This window comes from Drosophila novamexicana, unplaced genomic scaffold (assembly GCF_003285875.2).
Source record: "Drosophila novamexicana strain 15010-1031.04,08,12 unplaced genomic scaffold, DnovRS2.1 tig00000564-arrow-pilon, whole genome shotgun sequence".
NCBI lineage: Eukaryota > Metazoa > Arthropoda > Insecta > Diptera > Drosophilidae > Drosophila > Drosophila novamexicana.
The window spans coordinates 3,707,304-3,724,149 of record NW_020824810.1 but is presented as its reverse complement, the minus strand read 5'-3'; the positions used below and the strand labels follow the sequence as shown (position 1 = coordinate 3,724,149).

The 16,846-nt window shown below is 45.9% G+C and overlaps 2 protein-coding genes across 4 annotated transcripts; one reads left to right on the top strand and one right to left on the bottom strand.

Annotated features, from left to right (window-relative positions):
* Positions 1-1,805: 1,805 nt before the first annotated feature.
* LOC115762423 (scaffold attachment factor B2) lies at positions 1,806-4,986 on the bottom strand. Of its 2 annotated transcripts, XM_030704619.1 has the most exons (7): positions 4,906-4,986; positions 4,618-4,826; positions 4,368-4,539; positions 3,179-4,313; positions 3,015-3,111; positions 2,264-2,939; positions 1,806-2,200 (listed from the first exon to the last, which is right to left on the bottom strand). In XM_030704619.1, the coding sequence occupies exons 2-7, from the start codon at positions 4,684-4,686 to the stop codon at positions 2,007-2,009; spliced, it is 2,343 nt and encodes a 780-aa protein (XP_030560479.1). In that variant the 5' UTR covers positions 4,687-4,826; positions 4,906-4,986; the 3' UTR covers positions 1,806-2,006. The 2 variants fall into 2 exon arrangements, with proteins under 2 accessions (XP_030560479.1, XP_030560478.1); XM_030704618.1 differs by having other exon boundaries at positions 4,618-4,967.
* A 337-nt stretch (positions 4,987-5,323) lies between these two features.
* LOC115762300 (peregrin) lies at positions 5,324-10,727 on the top strand. Of its 2 annotated transcripts, XR_004017801.1 has the most exons (5): positions 5,324-6,618; positions 6,679-7,937; positions 7,998-8,293; positions 8,738-10,479; positions 10,537-10,727. XR_004017801.1 is itself a non-coding variant. In XM_030704467.1 (4 exons), the coding sequence occupies exons 1-4, from the start codon at positions 5,523-5,525 to the stop codon at positions 10,410-10,412; spliced, it is 4,326 nt and encodes a 1,441-aa protein (XP_030560327.1). In that variant the 5' UTR covers positions 5,325-5,522; the 3' UTR covers positions 10,413-10,727. The 2 variants fall into 2 exon arrangements, 1 of the variants encoding a protein (XP_030560327.1); XM_030704467.1 differs by having other exon boundaries at positions 5,325-6,618; positions 8,738-10,727.
* Positions 10,728-16,846: the final 6,119 nt, after the last annotated feature.

Below are 16,846 nucleotides of genomic sequence, written 5' to 3'. Positions count from 1 at the left end.
GTTTTGTTTTTTGTCTGGTTATTGTTGTTATTGCTCTTGCTGTATTTTTGCTTTTCTACACTCGCACACACACACACACACGCGCAAGCACACATACACAGACAGATAGACAACGCCGCGCACAAATATCATTCATTCGAATTCCGTTTACATGTTGCCTTTTGCGGCTGCTGCTTCTTTCAATTTTTAATTTATATGGCAACGTCAACAGCAGCTTTGCGCTCGTTTTAGTTATTCACTTTTCATAGATTAACGCACACAGACACAAATATACGCGTACACACACACACGCACGCACACTCGAGTGTGTGTTTGGCTTCTTTTGCTGCTTGCTTGCTCTCTTTTACTTTTTACCGTCAACAGGTGTTCAACGCACAGCGGCTCAACGAAAACTGAAACCCGAACCGAGCGCGCTGCCGTCAGCCGAGTGCTGCGCTCAGCTTGTGGTGGTGAGTTTCGTCAGCCGCTAGCTTGAGCTGCTGTGGTGAATTTCGGTAGCCTGCCATTGACTCTGGTCGCAGCAGCAACAACAATTGAAAGTGCCAACTTATCGAATATGTCCAATTGAGCCGCTGCACTTGCGCGTGTTATTAGCCAAATAACAGCAAAAGGCAAAAGGCAGCGCATTGCAATTGTAGCCAATTGCCAATGGTTAGGCCTAAACAGCACATTAGTCACTAATCGCTGCAGTTGCAGTGTGCCCAAACGTCACTAACAAGCCGCCGGCTTCAATTGCTGTTCTCTACGCCCATCGGCCTTATAGTTGGGGGCGCGGCAACCAGCCAAGTTCCAATCAGCAGCGTGTTCAACAATTACCTCGCAAATTGCAAACGCACGAGATCAAGATTAGGCGTAGACAAAGACAAAGGCCGCTAAAGCAATTGAAAATGAAAACTAGAAAGAAGGAACTGTACTTTATGTGCTTAGTCGACACGTTAATGCCCTACAATAGTAATAAAATAATGAAAGTAACATGATGAACATGATTGATACCCTTCAATAGCAATTGAATCAGATGAGATAGACCTATCGACTTGTCTATACCCTACGAATACGATGTACTTACTGAAGTTTTGATGATGTAGGAGAGAAGTCTTCGTAGCCTATAGTTTTGAGCTGAGGCTGTGATACCCTGCAGAAGTAATAAAATAATGACATTTCTAAGAATAAATGTTTTGCTGTTGTAATTGGCTTTACCTTCTTAAAATTCTTGTGCGTTGCGAACATCGTGACAAAGTCGTTAGCCCTGAGCATACCGTAGACTTGTAAGGTCTAACCCTGAAGTTTTGTCGTTTTCCATTTCTATGGAGGCTTCTCTGTAAATAGCGTCTATTACACGAGCAGCAATTGCGTTTGCGGCTTACCACGAGTATCCAATTGCATTGGATGAGCACACCGCACACCCACAGCAGGAGCGGGAGTGGGAGTAGATGTTGAAGTAGCCGCAGCTGAGCACGAAACACAAGAGGAGCCGATCACGATCCGTTGGCGGTATTCGTTTTTCATGTCACCTCATTTGGCAGCCAAGCAACTAACAACTGATAAGAAGATATTCGAAATCGAACTGCAGGCCATGACAGAAAAACCATGGGCCATGACCAGTGAAATTTTTGTTTACCTATCCTCACTTATTCTACACGTACTTATTTATTTGATTTTTTACTATTGTTTGGCACCTGTTAATGGGGGAAACCCTCACAACTGGCCATAATTGAGCACGTTGGCAGCTTTAACTGTTCTTAGCGCCTGGCTATTAATGTCGAAGTCCAAGCTGAAGCGGTACTTTTGGGATTCATTGAGCAGGCGTTTTGCGGTCAATGCGGACGCATCGCTCTCCACCGGCCTGCCTTTTGTTTATGTTTATTTTCTCATAATTTATTTAGTATTGAGTACAAAAATTTGTGTAGCGAAACAAACTGAAGCAATGTAAGAAAAACATGCGGCAACTGCCGGTATAAACAAGAGCTATATATGATTGCAATATTAAAAAATAAACTTAAGTATGCCTAATATTTGGGCAACTCGGAATAGCGTGGGGGCGTCGACCAGAGCACGCTGGAGTTGCGCTTCAAATGACTGGGATCAATGTTGGGGAATATCTTCTTCAGATCCGGTGTTTGTGGCGCCACCGAGAAGAAGCTATCGATGATATCCGTGGGGCAAAAAGTTTGTAAACAAATCGCAGCGCCGCGCACATGAGCTGTAAGAGATTAGGTTTAGCAAGTAGGTATGGGCATATAGAATATATAGAATGTTAGCTTACAGCGACTCCAGCTTGGCACTGGTGGCCGCTTGTAGGAGACCTTGCCCTCATCATCGGTGGAATCATCCTCGTGCAGCATTTCGAATGTGTATTTTGATTTCGGTGGCGGCGGCATCATTTGCTTTGCCTTGGCCGCGTTTAGCTGTTGCAGCTTCATTTGCTGCAGCAGCTCACGTTCCTGTTTCTTGATCCGCTCGGCCTCCTCCTGCTGGAGCAGCTTGCGCTGCAGCTCCTCCATTTCCAAACGCTTGCGCTGCTCCAGTTTCTCCTTTTCCTGCTGTTTCTTGATGCGTTTCTCCTCGCGCTCCTTGGCCAGCTTGGCCATGCGCTCGGCACGCTCACGTTCCTTCGCCTCGCGCAGCTGTGCCGCCTGCAGATGCTTCTGCTCGCGCTGTTTCTTACGCTCCTCGGCCAATAGATGCAGCCCCTTGCGAAAATCTTCGCCACTGTTCTCACGTGTTAAAGTTTTGCTGGAGCTCGAATTGGTTGATTTTAGATTTGTACCAGTCGCTGTTTTCATTAGCGCTGTGGCCTTGCAGGCGCTCATGGGTGCCTTCTTAGGCTGTGCTGAGTTCACAGGCAACGCATTAGAGCTCTGCGTTGGTGTGAGAAAACGTCCCAGCGTTGGAGCTGCCAGCTTGCCAATAAGCGGCGTTGTGCTAGAACCGGTCGTGCCCTTTAAAGAAGAAGCAATGTTTATTTATAGACAAATAATACGTATAAAAAGAGTACGTGTAATGATCAAACGTACCGCATCCTTGATGCGCTTGGAGCGCAGATTGGTTTGTGCATTGGCCGCATTCTCGAATGCCTCCACACGCATCTTCACTGGACTCTGCAGCAACGGACTGATAAAGAAATATAAATATAATATGAGCATGCAGATCGCAGCTAACTTGGCTAACAGATGCTTACTTGAACAGCTCGTGTGTGCGCGCTGGCATCTTGATGCCCTTTATGGATGTAGGCACCTTGGGTACAGGATTTGCATTGATTGTCGATGCTTTTGCTGCCTCGTGCACCGACTCATCTTCGGTCATGAGACTGTTATTTTGCGTCGTTTCGGGTATGCTGCCCTCGCGTGCTGTCTTCATGGATTGGTCCTTTTCGGAGTCTGTGGCGGCGGCATCCACCTGGAATGTGGCATTGCTTGCCATGTGGTCACTCAATTGCATTGCGGCATTTGTTGTGGGCATATCAAACGTGGCCTCGTTAATGCCCGCACCAACTGTTCCATGGGCCAAGGTCACGGTTTCATTGGCGGCAACTGCGCCGGCAGTATCAGGTGCGTTGGGCACATCATCCACTGCATCTTCGTATATGGAGGCCTGTGGTGGCGGTGCTTGGGACTCCTGGGAATTGCGTGCGCCGTTGCTGCCTTGACGGGTGCGCGATGACACAGGCAAGTTCTTATCAATATCGCTGAAGCGCTCAACTTTGATGGGCTTGTGCGCTTCTTTCTTTTTGCGTCCCTTCTTGGCGTTTCCGGTTGTTGTGTTGTTGGCTGCTGTTGTTGAGAGCACGCTTGTTTCATTCGTGACTGATTTTGTGACTTCCAGTGTGGCCGTCGTTGATGCCGTGGTGTCGACGCTCAGCTTCTCGCGCTTGACCTTAATACGGAAGTTAGTGGTGCCCGGTTCGGGCACCTCCACCTTTCGCTCCTCTGCAGGTACCGGTGATTCATTAGGCGCGGCCACCGCAGGAGCAGCTTCTGCTTGGTTAATGCTTGACGAACTGATTCTGTGCAGCTGCGAGGCGCGCTGTTCACTTTCTAGCTTAATCTTGACCGTCTCCTCCTCGCTGGGTCGCCGCAATTTAGTATTCAAATGTGGCTCCTTAAGTTTTCTCTCAGTGCGCAATTTGGCGGCACGCTGCGGACGTCCGGTGCTCATGCTGGTTTCGGCTGCAGCTGTGACAGGCGCTGGCGGCGGTGGCATCAGCGTACCCGTAGTGTTGATCACATCCTCTTCCTGGGCCACGGCCAGCAGCTGTGAATTGCTCATGCGTGCGCTCTGGCGCTGTGAGACCTCGCTGGCGGCAATGGACTCTTCTACGGGGGCGCCAAAATGAGTTTGCGACTGCACTTAATCATTTCACAACTTACCGTCGCCATCATCTTCTACAAGGGAGGTCAGACGCTTGGGTCGCTTCTTCGTCTGCTGCGGCGTTACGGAGGTACTGCTGAGTTGTACGGGTGGCACAATTTCTGTAGGTTTTACTTCTGCTACGGCAGAGGTTATGCCGAAAAATAGCTGGTCCAGGTCCTCGAAGTGCGCCTGGCAGAGTAGCAAAATGAAGAGGACGCGATCTCATTGACATTCGTTGCAGACGCAACTGTAGTGGAATTTACATACCTTGCGTATTGCTTCCAATTCCACCTGAAGATTGGATATGCAACGCATTATGTCCTGTAGGTCGTCCATTTTTGTTTTCCACTAAACACAAACACACAAATAACAAATAATTAAAGTTTATTTATCAAAACTTCTTTTGTTGCTTTCCGTTTATTTCAAATGGCGGCAATGACTAGCGCGTCGCCAGCCCAACACAAGCGAGATATGAACTGAAAAAACATCGATATGAAACACGAAAACTATCGATGAATTAAGAGTGGCAACTCCACGCTGCTACAGCGATATTACCGAACACTGAATACAGCTGTTTTCCCGCGCAAAAATATATTTATTTATTATTTACTGAGTATTTTTAGCTTATTTATTATTAGAAATGTGCTTGCAATACAAATCAATTGTTTTTATTTAATAAATTGACATATATTTACCGGCAGCTTTGTTTATAGCAAATGTGCTCGTTGCAGCTGCTCTTATTTAGAGTGTTGCAAAACACAAAACATAAGCACACGCAAAGGCTATTTTGTCAGCTTGCTTGCAGCGTAAGCAACTAAGTTAAATTACTTTAAAAGATTGGAATTATTTGCATTACTCTAATTGCGCAGTTTAGATCATATTTTTGTATACGATGTGCACAAATCGAGTATATCGAATGTTTTGCGCAGTGTTGTTAGCTAGTTAGCAGGCATGCTGGGCCCAACCGGTGCTGCAAAATACTCAAATACATTGTTAAAATTCGCCAGAAATTCGCAAGCCAGCGAAAAATTTGTAATTACTAGGTAAACAAGCGAACCGCGCGCGTTGCGTTAACAACAATAAGATGTATATATGAGAAACTGCACACCGTACACAGACACTTGTCACCAGTAACCCAATACCAACGCGTACACCGCCACACACACGCAGCAATGGGACTCGACTTTGATGTCGTGGAGTACTGCAAAGGTGTGAAATCAAAACAGTCCCAGCCGCCGTTCGCCTGCCCGGTGCGCGACTGTGATCGCAGCTATAAAACACTTGTTGGCCTGCAGGGCCATCTTACCAACTACGACCACGACAATCCGCAGCCACTGACGCCAGTTCTCAAGCCGAATCGAAAAAGGGCGCGCTCATCTCGCGCGCTCCACTCAACGCCCAAAGACAACGGCAGTGGCGGCGGTGGCAACTCCGAGGGCGAAAACGGCTGCGGCAATGGCAGAACCACCACAAATCCCGAGTCCTTGGTATCCTACAACGAGCAGGAGGGCACGGTCACCTTTAACATCGATGGCAAGAGTGTACGCCTGGGCATTGATGATCCGTTGCCAATAGTCGATGATGATGAGTTTGCAGAGCTGGTGGAGCGCGGCTGTATATTGAATGCGGATGCGCCGCCGCTGGAGGAGAATGCAGCGTGGGCACAGGTGCAGGTGCCCGTTGCGAATGTCCGCGAAATCGATGACTACAATGTGCCTGATGCGCCGCCCAGGCCCTTGGCCTACTATCGCTTCATTGAGAAGTCTGCCGAGGAGCTGGATGGCGAGATTGAATACGATGTGGATGAGGAGGATTCCGCTTGGCTGGAGCACATGAACGAGCTGCGCGCCCAGCAAAACCTTAATGCGGTCAGCATTGATACCATGGAGCTGCTAATGGATCGCCTCGAGAAGGAATCTCATTTCCAGGCAGCGGCTAACGGCACGCCCACTGGCGTCGAGGTGGATGACGATGCAGTCTGTTGCATTTGCTTGGATGGTGAATGCCAGAACACCAACGTGATACTCTTCTGCGACATGTGCAACCTGGCGGTGCATCAGGACTGCTATGGCGTGCCCTATATACCGGAAGGCCAGTGGCTATGCCGGCGCTGCCTCCAATCGCCCAGCAAAGCGGTCAACTGTGTGCTCTGTCCAAATGCCGGCGGCGCGTTCAAGCAAACGGATCACGGCCAGTGGGCGCATGTGGTCTGTGCGCTGTGGATACCAGAGGTGCGCTTCGCCAACACAGTGTTCCTGGAGCCAATTGGTAAGCAGCTCGTCTAAGTTGAAAGAACTTGTGTTTTATTTTTGCTTTAATCGCTGCCAGATTCTATCGAGACCATACCGGCTGCGCGCTGGCGCCTCACCTGCTATGTGTGCAAGGAGAAGGGTCTTGGAGCGTGTATTCAGTGCCATCGTAACAGCTGCTATGCCGCCTTCCATGTGACCTGTGCGCAGCAGGCGGGCCTCTATATGACCATGGACACGGTCAAGGATGGCCACAACGATAGCTCTGTGCATGTGCAGAAGTTCGCCTACTGTCACGCCCATACGCCCGCAGATGCAAAACTAAAGACGAACGTCCCGGACTTCGAGGACACGCGCATGAAGATGCGCGAGGCGCGTAAAGCGCTGGCCAAGAAACGCTCAACGGCGCCGGTAGTGCTGATACCGACAATACCGCCGGATCGTGTGCACGAGATCGCGGCCATGGTGCACATGCAGAAGAAAAAGGAGTTCCTCGATCGCATCATTGCCTACTGGACGTTAAAGCGGCATTATCGGAACGGAGTGCCGCTGCTGCGGCGGCTGCAGAGTCAGGGTAACAATCATGGCGTGATCCAGCGCAATGGCATCGAGGGCTCACCGGACACGAAGGAGCTGTACCGGCAGCTCAAGTACTGGCAGTGTCTGCGGCAGGATCTGGAACGGGCGCGTCTACTCTGCGAGCTGGTGCGCAAACGTGAGAAGCTCAAGGTGGCATTTGTTAAGATCTCCGAGGAGGTGGTCATGCTGCAGCTAAATCCACTGGAATCGGCATTGGGCAAACTGCTGGATGCGCTGGAGACACGCGACACTATGGAGATATTCCGGGAGCCGGTGGACACCAGCGAGGTGCCCGACTATATGGATATTGTGAAGCAGCCCATGGATTTGGGCACCATGCGCACGAAGCTCAAGGATTGCAAGTACACTAAACTGGAGCAGCTGGAGGCGGACTTCGATCTGATGATACAGAATTGTTTGGCGTACAATAACAAGGATACGGTATTCTATCGAGCTGGGATACGCATGCGTGACCAGGCGGCGCCGCTGTTTGTGCAGTTGCGCAAGGAACTACAGCGGGATGGATTACTGGACCGCGGCCAACGCGCTCATGTGGATCACGTGGAGGGGGAGGTGGAGCAGGAGCTGCGACAGCTGCTGGCGATGCCGCCCAGCGAGGATGTGGTACAAAAGCTGCTCATACTGGCCGACAAGTCGCAGGTGCTCAAGAATCCCAGCTATCGCACCAAGAAGATTAAGCAAATCCGCCTGGAAATCAATCGCATGCGCAAAACTCTGCAAAAGGCGCGCTTTGCAGCGGTAAGTATTTGAGTTGGGGTTGTCATAATTAATTATTTAATCAATTCCAATCCTTTGCAGCGGTACTCTTCGCATGCGCACTCCCAAAGCGACGATGACAATGAGGAGACGCGTCTTAAGCCCTCCAAGAAGCGAACGCGCAAACGTCTCAATAGCAGCGCCATGGATCTGGACGAATCGCAGGAGCTGCCGTCGCAGCAACACGATGATGAAGACGACGACGAGGATGACTCTGATGATGATTCAATGGCCGACGATGGCGCCAGTAAGGATACCACCCACATGGCCCAAACACCGCCCTGCAGTCCAGTCAAGAGTCTCAACAATAGCAGCTCACCTGTGGGCATTAATCGAAGGTGGGTTTCGCTAATTATACGTGGGCATATCCGTTTTTTTTGTCTGTCTGCCTTGCTAGTCCAGCGTGTGCTATAAATTTTGATATGTATTTGGAGCTGAAGTGGACTTCCCGAAAAGTAAATTAAAGCATTGGGGAAGTACAGTGGAATCTTGAGCGGTACTGTGAATAACCAAGGCGGTATAGTTCAGAGATTATGGGGCATTCGGGGTTTTTTCTTGGGTTGTTTACAAAATGAAGATGCTTCGGGCATCCCAAAGAGAAACTGGATTTTTATGAATCAGTATATCTACTAGCTTATGAGAAAACTTAATCAATTAATTATACTAAGATTAGGTCATTGAATGTGATATTTATCCGAATAGTTTACTAAACCCGCTAAAACACTTTAAAGGGTATCTCAAAGTCATAGTATCTCACTTATTTACCTTTTGAACTCTTCTAGGACGGCCATTCTGTTGACGCGCAAGGCGCAGGCGGCACTCAAGCGCCCATCGGAGCCCCTGACAACGCCCGTCAAGGAAGAGCACCACAATTCTCAGTCATCTAGCACACAATCGACCAGCGCCAGCTCCAGTTCCACCACAACCGCCGCCACCGCCGCCTCCAGCACGCTGAATGCATCGCTTGCTGCCAGTGCCACGCCCACGCCCAGCAGCTTTTCGTTGGCACACAACAGCACGAGCGCAGCCGTAGTGGGAGCAGCCGGCGCCAGTCTAACCTCTACCGCGCTGTCCATAAGCAACAAGCTAAGTATAAGCTTGGGCGCGGGCCTGGCGCTGTCCAAGTCGCCTAAGCGGCCGGCTCGCTATCGCCGTTTGCCTTCGACGTCACCAAAGAAGTCACCGAATCCAGCGGCTGCAGCAGCGGCGGCGGCGGCGGCGGCGGCAACGACGCCCTTGACAACAACAACCAACCCGTCAATACCTGCATTGGCGCCAGCGGAGCCACTGCCCTTTGAGCGCATTCCAGACAGCTTTCGTGTGTACCGAGGGAACAATCAACGGGACGTTAGTGAAAGCGACGATGCGCCCTCCCAGTCGAGCAGTCCGTGCAGCAGCTGCTCCGATTTCAGCATGTCCGGCAGCTGTTCGGATTTTGACAGCGATGAGGCGAGCGATGGAGATGCGCACAGCGAGGAGGGCGACTCGGATAGCACGAAGGCGAATGCTATGCGCGACGACTCGCAGGAGGAGTGCACCACAGATGCCATGGATCTGCAGCATGCGAGCCTGAACAATGCGCACGGCAATGGCAACATGGCCATCAGCAGCAGCGACAGCAGTTCTGACAGCGACGATGACGACGAGGAGGACGATGATGACGACGAGGAAGAGGGGCCCAACAGCGCTGAGCTGCTGGATGCGAATGCCGTGGGCAAACAGCGTGTGACACGCAGCACACCCACACCGCTGCAGGGACGTGGCGGCGCGATGGCGGCGGTCCGTGGCAGAGGCAAACGGCGCAGCAATCTCAGCGAATCGACCAGCTCGACGGCGACGCCGCCGCCCCTGCTGCGCAAGGCGGGCAAACTGCGTTCGGCTACGCCCAACGCGTCGCCGCTTGTAAATAGCATAAAGGCGAGACGAAGCACCACCACAGCCACCAGCAACAGCACCCTAACGAATAACAACAAAAGCAAGCCGCACCACGAGCTGGAGGAGACGGGTACTGCCGCCGCCGTCGCCGGTGAGGTGCATGTACGGCACAACAACAGCAGCCAAAAGGCGGCGCTGGAGCCACTGCAGCTGGTTTGGGCCAAATGCCGTGGCTACCCGTGGTATCCGGCGCTTATACTCGATCCCAAGACGCCCAAGGGTTTTGTGTACAATGGTGTACCGTTGCCGGCGCCACCAACGGATGTGCTGGCGCTGCGTCAGAATTGCCTTGACGATGTCGTCTTTCTGGTGCTCTTTTTCGATGTGAAGCGCACCTGGCAATGGCTGCCGGCCAACAAGCTGGACATACTGGGCATAGACAAGCAGCTGGACCAGCAGAAGCTCGTCGAGTCGCGCAAGCCGGCGGAGCGCAAGGCCGTCAAGAAGGCGTATCAGGATGCGTTGCACTACCAGAGCCAGGTATCCGATCTAGAGGGTCAGGGCCCGGATCCCATTATGTGAAAGCTGTTTGCCCAATTGCATTTAAATGTTAAATGTTAAATGCGCCCCCGCCTTGTAAACAACCCGTGTATGCTCTATTTTCTATTATGTATAGCTCTATATAAATATATATATATATATTTAGTTCTCGAAATAGACCAGCCTGGGAGCTGGATGGCTGGCTGATGCTACTGTATTGTTACTGAGAAGGCCCTCCATAAGTGTATTTCGTTGAATTTTTCTTAACTTTTTCGGAACTTTCCAATTTTACACTGCAAGTGTTGTTGTTTCATTTGTTTATTTAAAGAACGATAAAAGCAAGCTAAAAAATTATAAAATATTCCGATGCCTAGTTAAATTTTTGTAAAATATATTTCAACATTTTATTTTATAATAAAATCCTTTGCAACAACAACAGCAACAACAACAACAAAATGAAATTTATAACCTCAAGACGTTTCAAATAAAAATCAAATCAATGTTTAAGTTAAATAGTTTTAAGCAGCAAAACGAAACAAAATATAATTAGTTAAGCTACAAATTTTGAAAAAGGTGTAAAAAGAAAAAAAACATTTACAAATAGCATTAAATTGTATATGTGTGTGTGTGTGTGTATCTGTGCGTCTGTGTTTGTGCGTATGTGTGTGTTTATTGTGTTCCGTTTTTAATTTCCATATGAACAAATATGCAAAAGTTTGATTATTATTACGATGTATTACGATGATGATGATTATTATTATTATTATTATAATTACGCTGTGTAATTAATGCAAATTATTAGAATTAAGCGTCAAGCGTAGACAATTAAGTATTGTAGTAGTTGCCCATAACAAGATTGAATATTGTTTAAATTTAACGGTAAAGTAAATGCAGAAAATAAATGTTTTAAACAAAAACGCCCAACTATTTGTTAATAAACACAATACTGGCCCTTACGAACACATGCGATTTGAGTTGAGTTAAACTATCTATGTGAACTGGGCTCTCAGCTGACATATATTTATGAAACTTGCTGCAGATCCTAGTTTTGCTTAAAGGAATTATATATAACGAGCCGGATTGAAATGCTGCACTATATCATATAGCTTCTATAGGAACAATCGGTCGAAAAGTCGATTTTAGCTTGAACTTTGCTTTATTTCTCGAGTTATTTTTATTATGTTGCTGAAACATATGCATGTAATATATATGTAAGAGTCATATTGTCTATTTTTTCGTTTTTAAAAGAAAATCTTATATTCAGCAAATAACCTTCACTTAATACAATACCGAACTGATGCATATCGGATTACTATATATGTTCCATCTGAAAATTGAAGTGCACAGTTGAATATTTATTTATTAATTAATTGTGAATTTACGTAACATATTTCTCAGTTCTCTCGTTGAATTGTCCACAGCACAGTTAGACAGCCACTGGCCCAGTTTGAGAGGCACACGCGACTCGCGTCACAATAATTGACTTTAAGCCAATTAAATTGTCAAATATCAAGAGTATAAAAATAAGAAATAATTTCGAGTATTGTGAGCCAGCAGATCCGAAACAGTTGACAGATTGGACAGATGGCGCGACGGGCGCAGTTAAACGCGTAAATACAATAACAACAACAACAACAACAATAAATACGAGTTAATAAACATGTTTAATATATTTGTGAGAGAAGACAAGAAACGCGTCATTAATTACGCGTTTAGGCTGGCAAATTATTATTAAACTGAGGTCGCATTTGTCGAGCCCGACTCTAAATCTGATTGATCGGGCAACAGGTGAGCGTCTGCCCGAGCATAGACAACTCAATTCAATGCAAAACTCATAGAACGTCCCAAAATCTCAGCTTCACATGGCCTTAATTACGAATGCAAATTCATTTAGCGACTGTCTGCGATTGCAGCTTATTGATGTGACTGTTAAGTACACTGAGCGAAATAGCCTGAAATCAATTTGTTAACATTTAAATGGATGCTGCAACGAACCTGTTAACTCTTAGACTTATGGCTTAAAGGTGCTAAATGGCAGACACATTTTATGGAAGTCTGATGAAGAGATCCTTTAAGCTTGACCAAATCATAATATCCTCTACAAGCCAGTTATAAAACTTGACTCCGTTCTTTTTGCGCAGTGTTTGGCAGCTGCACTTGACAAGTGCTCGATGCTTGGCGTCGTGTAGGTCACCGTGCGTTGGCGCTCTAATTGATGTATTTATTTAGTAATTGCTTTTGTACGCTTGAACATGAAACGGAACTGCGAAAACATTTGCCAGTGGCTAATATCTACTGGCTACTGGCCGGCAGTCAAGTCAAGCCCGGCTGGGGCCAATTGGAGCATGCTTCAATGTTGTTGTTTGTGGGGGGAACTTCCCAATTGGGCGAAACGAGTTTCTTGTCAATTTTGGTAACCGAACAAATTTCAAGAAATTTCAACAAATGACGTAAATGCTACCATGGCGGCAGCCCGGCACTAACAACAGCTTTATCGCAAGCTTTATAAAAAGAATATTTTGTGCGTGAAAATAAATGGCCTTGGCGTTGAAATCGAGCCCAAAATTGTACTGAGCTTTGTTTTTAAATATATATATAAGTATTTATTTTTAAAATGAAAGCCATGCAAAACAAATGCTGAAATGTGCAAAAATATGAAATTTTTTAAATATAGCTTTGGGAGACAAATTATTAATCCAACTCAACCCCCCCCCCGGGCACAACCATTTATTAGCCACATTTAGCCTGAAGTTAAATCCCAAATAAGCAGCTTAGCAAATTTTTGGGCATTTTGACCAATAAATCATTTGCGGGAAAACATTTTTGCTGACGCGGCTTTTTTAACCATTCACCAAATATTTCATTGAAGCGCAGTTTGTAAATGTTACGCATACCCTGTACTAATTAAGAAGAGGGTATATGGCAAGGCAGAGGAAGAGCAGCTTCAAGCAGAAAGATAAAGTCTTGACTATACACATATGTAGCTTTATATAAAAAGAGATTGACAAAGAGACAGCTTATATGCTGGAGAAGATGAGTTGAGGATACTTTAGTTACAGGGTATTTATGGCGTCGCAACGCACACGACTAGAGTGTGTCTGTTTTTATTGAATTGAGTCAATAATGAGGGGGGTGAGCGGGGGCGGGAGCGACTCTTTGAATTGAATTTTTAAATTAATTTGCACGCAGCTGCAGCTCACAAAGTTCCGCACTATGACGTCGAAACTGGAACTTGGCACTGGGTCTAAAGTGGAGACTGGGTTTTTTTTTTTTGTTTCTTTTCGGCTCTTCATATTATATATGCGTCAACACTAATATTTGGCTTTTGTTGCACGTGATGCAAACAACGTGGCCGAAAGCTTGATTTTTTGTATATTTCGGAATTTTTGAAATCGGCCCGGTTCAAGTACGTTTATTGGCCATTAGCTCTTGCCTTGTCATGAAATTCGTCCGAAATGATTTACATAAATTTGTTGCTATGTTTGATGGCGAGAAGGGGCTGTATTGTTGTTGTTGTTGTATTTGGTTTACAAGCTGCGGCAACGGCAACAGGAAAAACATCTTAAAATGTCACAAAAAAAAAATGTGTTCCTCCTTTTTGGCATTTATGGCGTGGTTTTTGTGAGCAGACATCTTAATGAATCGGATGCGTGCGTTAATTAAATGTAATTAACGCCTGTTGCCGTGCACACATCGTACATTTGCCGGAGCACACACACACACACACACACACACATACTCGCAGAGCATTTGCCCGGCTAATCGAAGTGCTTTATGCGCCCGATAAGATAAGAAATAACGTGCTTGGGACCCAGTAACCGCTGCTCTAATTAAACGGGACGTGCCTCCGTTTCCATTTAGTTTTTTTTTCATATTTTTATTAGAGCGCGTGGACAACAGAAAAATTAAAATAAATTGTGCGCCTGACGCAAGTAGACGAAAGTATGTATAATAATAAATAAATAAAACAAAAATTGACGGGCAGCTCGGCATCTGTTCCCGGGTCCAGACACTGGCGCTCATGTGACGTCGCTGTCGACGTCGCTGCCGGCGTGACTGTGGTCAGTTCATATACAAAATGCCCATAAATAATATCTATACTAGATGCTTAACGCTTGGCAACAAGATTTCTAAAAGCGTTCCGCAATGCCTCCGCCCGGTTATGAAATCTTCTCGTGAAAGTGACCCACAAATAAAAAAGAGGTATTATTTCTTTCTTGACTTGCGTGATGAGCTGTAAAAACTGTACACCTGAGTGTACTAAGGTGTATTACAATGTTCGCCCTTGCCTTGTCAGCTTTTTCACTGGAAAGTGTTAAGAGCCGGCGCCTTGTGACAATACGTGCCATGTGGCATGTGATGAGCAGCGTAGCCTAGGATTGTCCCTGGCATGTCTCATCGAGTGTTAAATGCTCTACATTGCTTTCCCTATTAGGTGGGCAACAGGGCGTGTGTGGGAGGGGGGGAGGGGGGGGGGGGGGAAGGAAAGCTCTGGTTGCATAAAGTCCGTATTCCTCTAAGTGGAAATGAAATCTTAATAATCATGAAAATGTTAATAATTAAGTTAATATGACCAGAATTAATTTTTAAAATAAAGAATTAGCAAAAATTCTTCCAATAAAAAAATATGTTAATTAAAATGTATTTAATTGATCTTTAGACTGGAATTAATTTTTGTAATTAATTAATAAGAGTTTTCTTTGTGCAATAAAAAAATCTCCTAATTATACACTTGATAATTAGTTAGCTTCATGAATTAAACATTTTATGACCAGAATTAATATTTTAACATTTTTTTTATTTATATTTTTAAATAAAAACTCCCAAAACTTAACACTTATTTGTTAGCTGCATTGGTTAAAAAAATTATATAAATGATTTTAAGCGTAAAATTAATTATTTATATAATTAATTAGACATTTTGTTTGGAAAACTCTGAATTTTATGCCATTTGTATTGCCTAAAATTTGAAATAATATTTTTAATATTTCATAATATGCCAGTTCTTGATTTATTTTCAAAAATATGTATATATCTATTTTTTTTTTATTGCCACTTCATGTGACTTTTTGCTGTGCTTTTGCTGTTTTGTATCCAAGCACAATACAATACACTTTTTTATAGCAATATATTGAGGCAAATGTAACAATATTTATACCTTACACCTCTAATAAACCCAATAGGTGTCTAAACTCGCACCTCTAGTAAGAATTCCAATACTAGCAAGAAATGTACTATATAATATGTGTGTATATAAATTGGTTTTGCGTATTATCATAGCAAAGCGAGCCTCTTTTGGCTATAATGATAATTGAATAAATTATAATAATTATTATAATAAGTGCATGTCAAAATTGCAGTTAACAGCTGCTGTCAACGGCAGCTGCCTTGAAATCGTGCATTAACAAACACTTTTACACACACTTCAAAAATTTCCAATTGATTTTCAGACATTCCTGAGCAATAATTTAATTTGCATATTTATTTATTGTTTTATTACACTGATGGTAAATTTCCTTGCCTGTGTACATCTTGTATATATGGCATGTGCGTGTGTGTGTGTGTGTATGGCATATAAGTCTGTGAATTGCCCATATAACGGCGCCGACTGAAATTAACTTGAATTTATTATTAAATGCCGCAAATGCTGGCAACCGGTTGAGCCCTCGGCCAATTTCTGCAACCCACCCCTCTTCCAGCCTTAATAAACTTGATCCCAAGCCAGGTTCATGTCCAGTCGCATCGCATTTGCCGTCATGCAGGCGCGTCCAGGCGGCGACTGTACAACAGTTCCGGCTAAAAATAAGTGCACGCCATATTTGGGTCTCCAGCTGGCGGTTGGGAATTGGCTGCAGTCAATTGATATTTTGACAAATGTCAGTCGCACTTAAATGGGGATGCCAAAGGGCATATATGGCGGGAGAGGAGGCGGTTGATAAATCGATCCGGGATCGAGCCAATGGGCCAGTTAGCAGCTGTCTGCCCTTTGCGGTATTTAATTTATGCATTGGTCCATAACATTGACAGCGCCTGGACTAAAAATATACCAGGCTCGACCTTGAGGCAGCGGCTAGTGAATGGAACGGGCCGCATAACGGCAGAACCAACTGGACGCGACAACAGGATGGGGCTGGCAATTAACGGCCAGAACACACAGCCAGGCCGGGAGATAAGCAGCACGCGAAACTGAGACCTGGAAACTGAGATGCGATATCTGTGTTGTGGCGAGTCGTGGACCTGAGTTAAGAAAATATTTATTGGCGCATCCTCAAACTGACTGAACAGGGTCAGCCCAAGGACAGCGTCAGGCTGTTGCCTGGTTCTCGACTATAAAAAGCCCAGAGCTCAGCCCAGAACCGCAACAGTCTTCCTCGAGTAGTCGCCGAAGTTGTAGCGAAGTTTTGGTTTGTTTGCGCCAAAAGTCCTACAAGTCTACGATTTCTATATACAAGCCCGATCCCAAGTAATCCAGCAAG

What these genes read in the sequence shown, in the direction of transcription:
- LOC115762423 (XM_030704619.1), bottom strand. Translation starts at nt 4,686, where the DNA reads ATGGACGACCTACAGGACATAATGCGTTGCATATCCAATCTTCAGGTG. An exon ending in AATTGGAAGCAATACGCAAG is followed by an intron (nt 4,540 to 4,617) that starts GTATGTAAATTC and finishes CTACTCTGCCAG; the next exon opens with GCGCACTTCGAGGACCTGGA. An exon ending in TGTAGAAGATGATGGCGACG is followed by an intron (nt 4,314 to 4,367) that starts GTAAGTTGTGAA and finishes GCGCCCCCGTAG; the next exon opens with AAGAGTCCATTGCCGCCAGC.
- LOC115762300 (XM_030704467.1), top strand. Translation starts at nt 5,523, where the DNA reads ATGGGACTCGACTTTGATGTCGTGGAGTACTGCAAAGGTGTGAAATCA. An exon ending in AGTGTTCCTGGAGCCAATTG is followed by an intron (nt 6,619 to 6,678) that starts GTAAGCAGCTCG and finishes AATCGCTGCCAG; the next exon opens with ATTCTATCGAGACCATACCG. An exon ending in AAAAGGCGCGCTTTGCAGCG is followed by an intron (nt 7,938 to 7,997) that starts GTAAGTATTTGA and finishes AATCCTTTGCAG; the next exon opens with CGGTACTCTTCGCATGCGCA.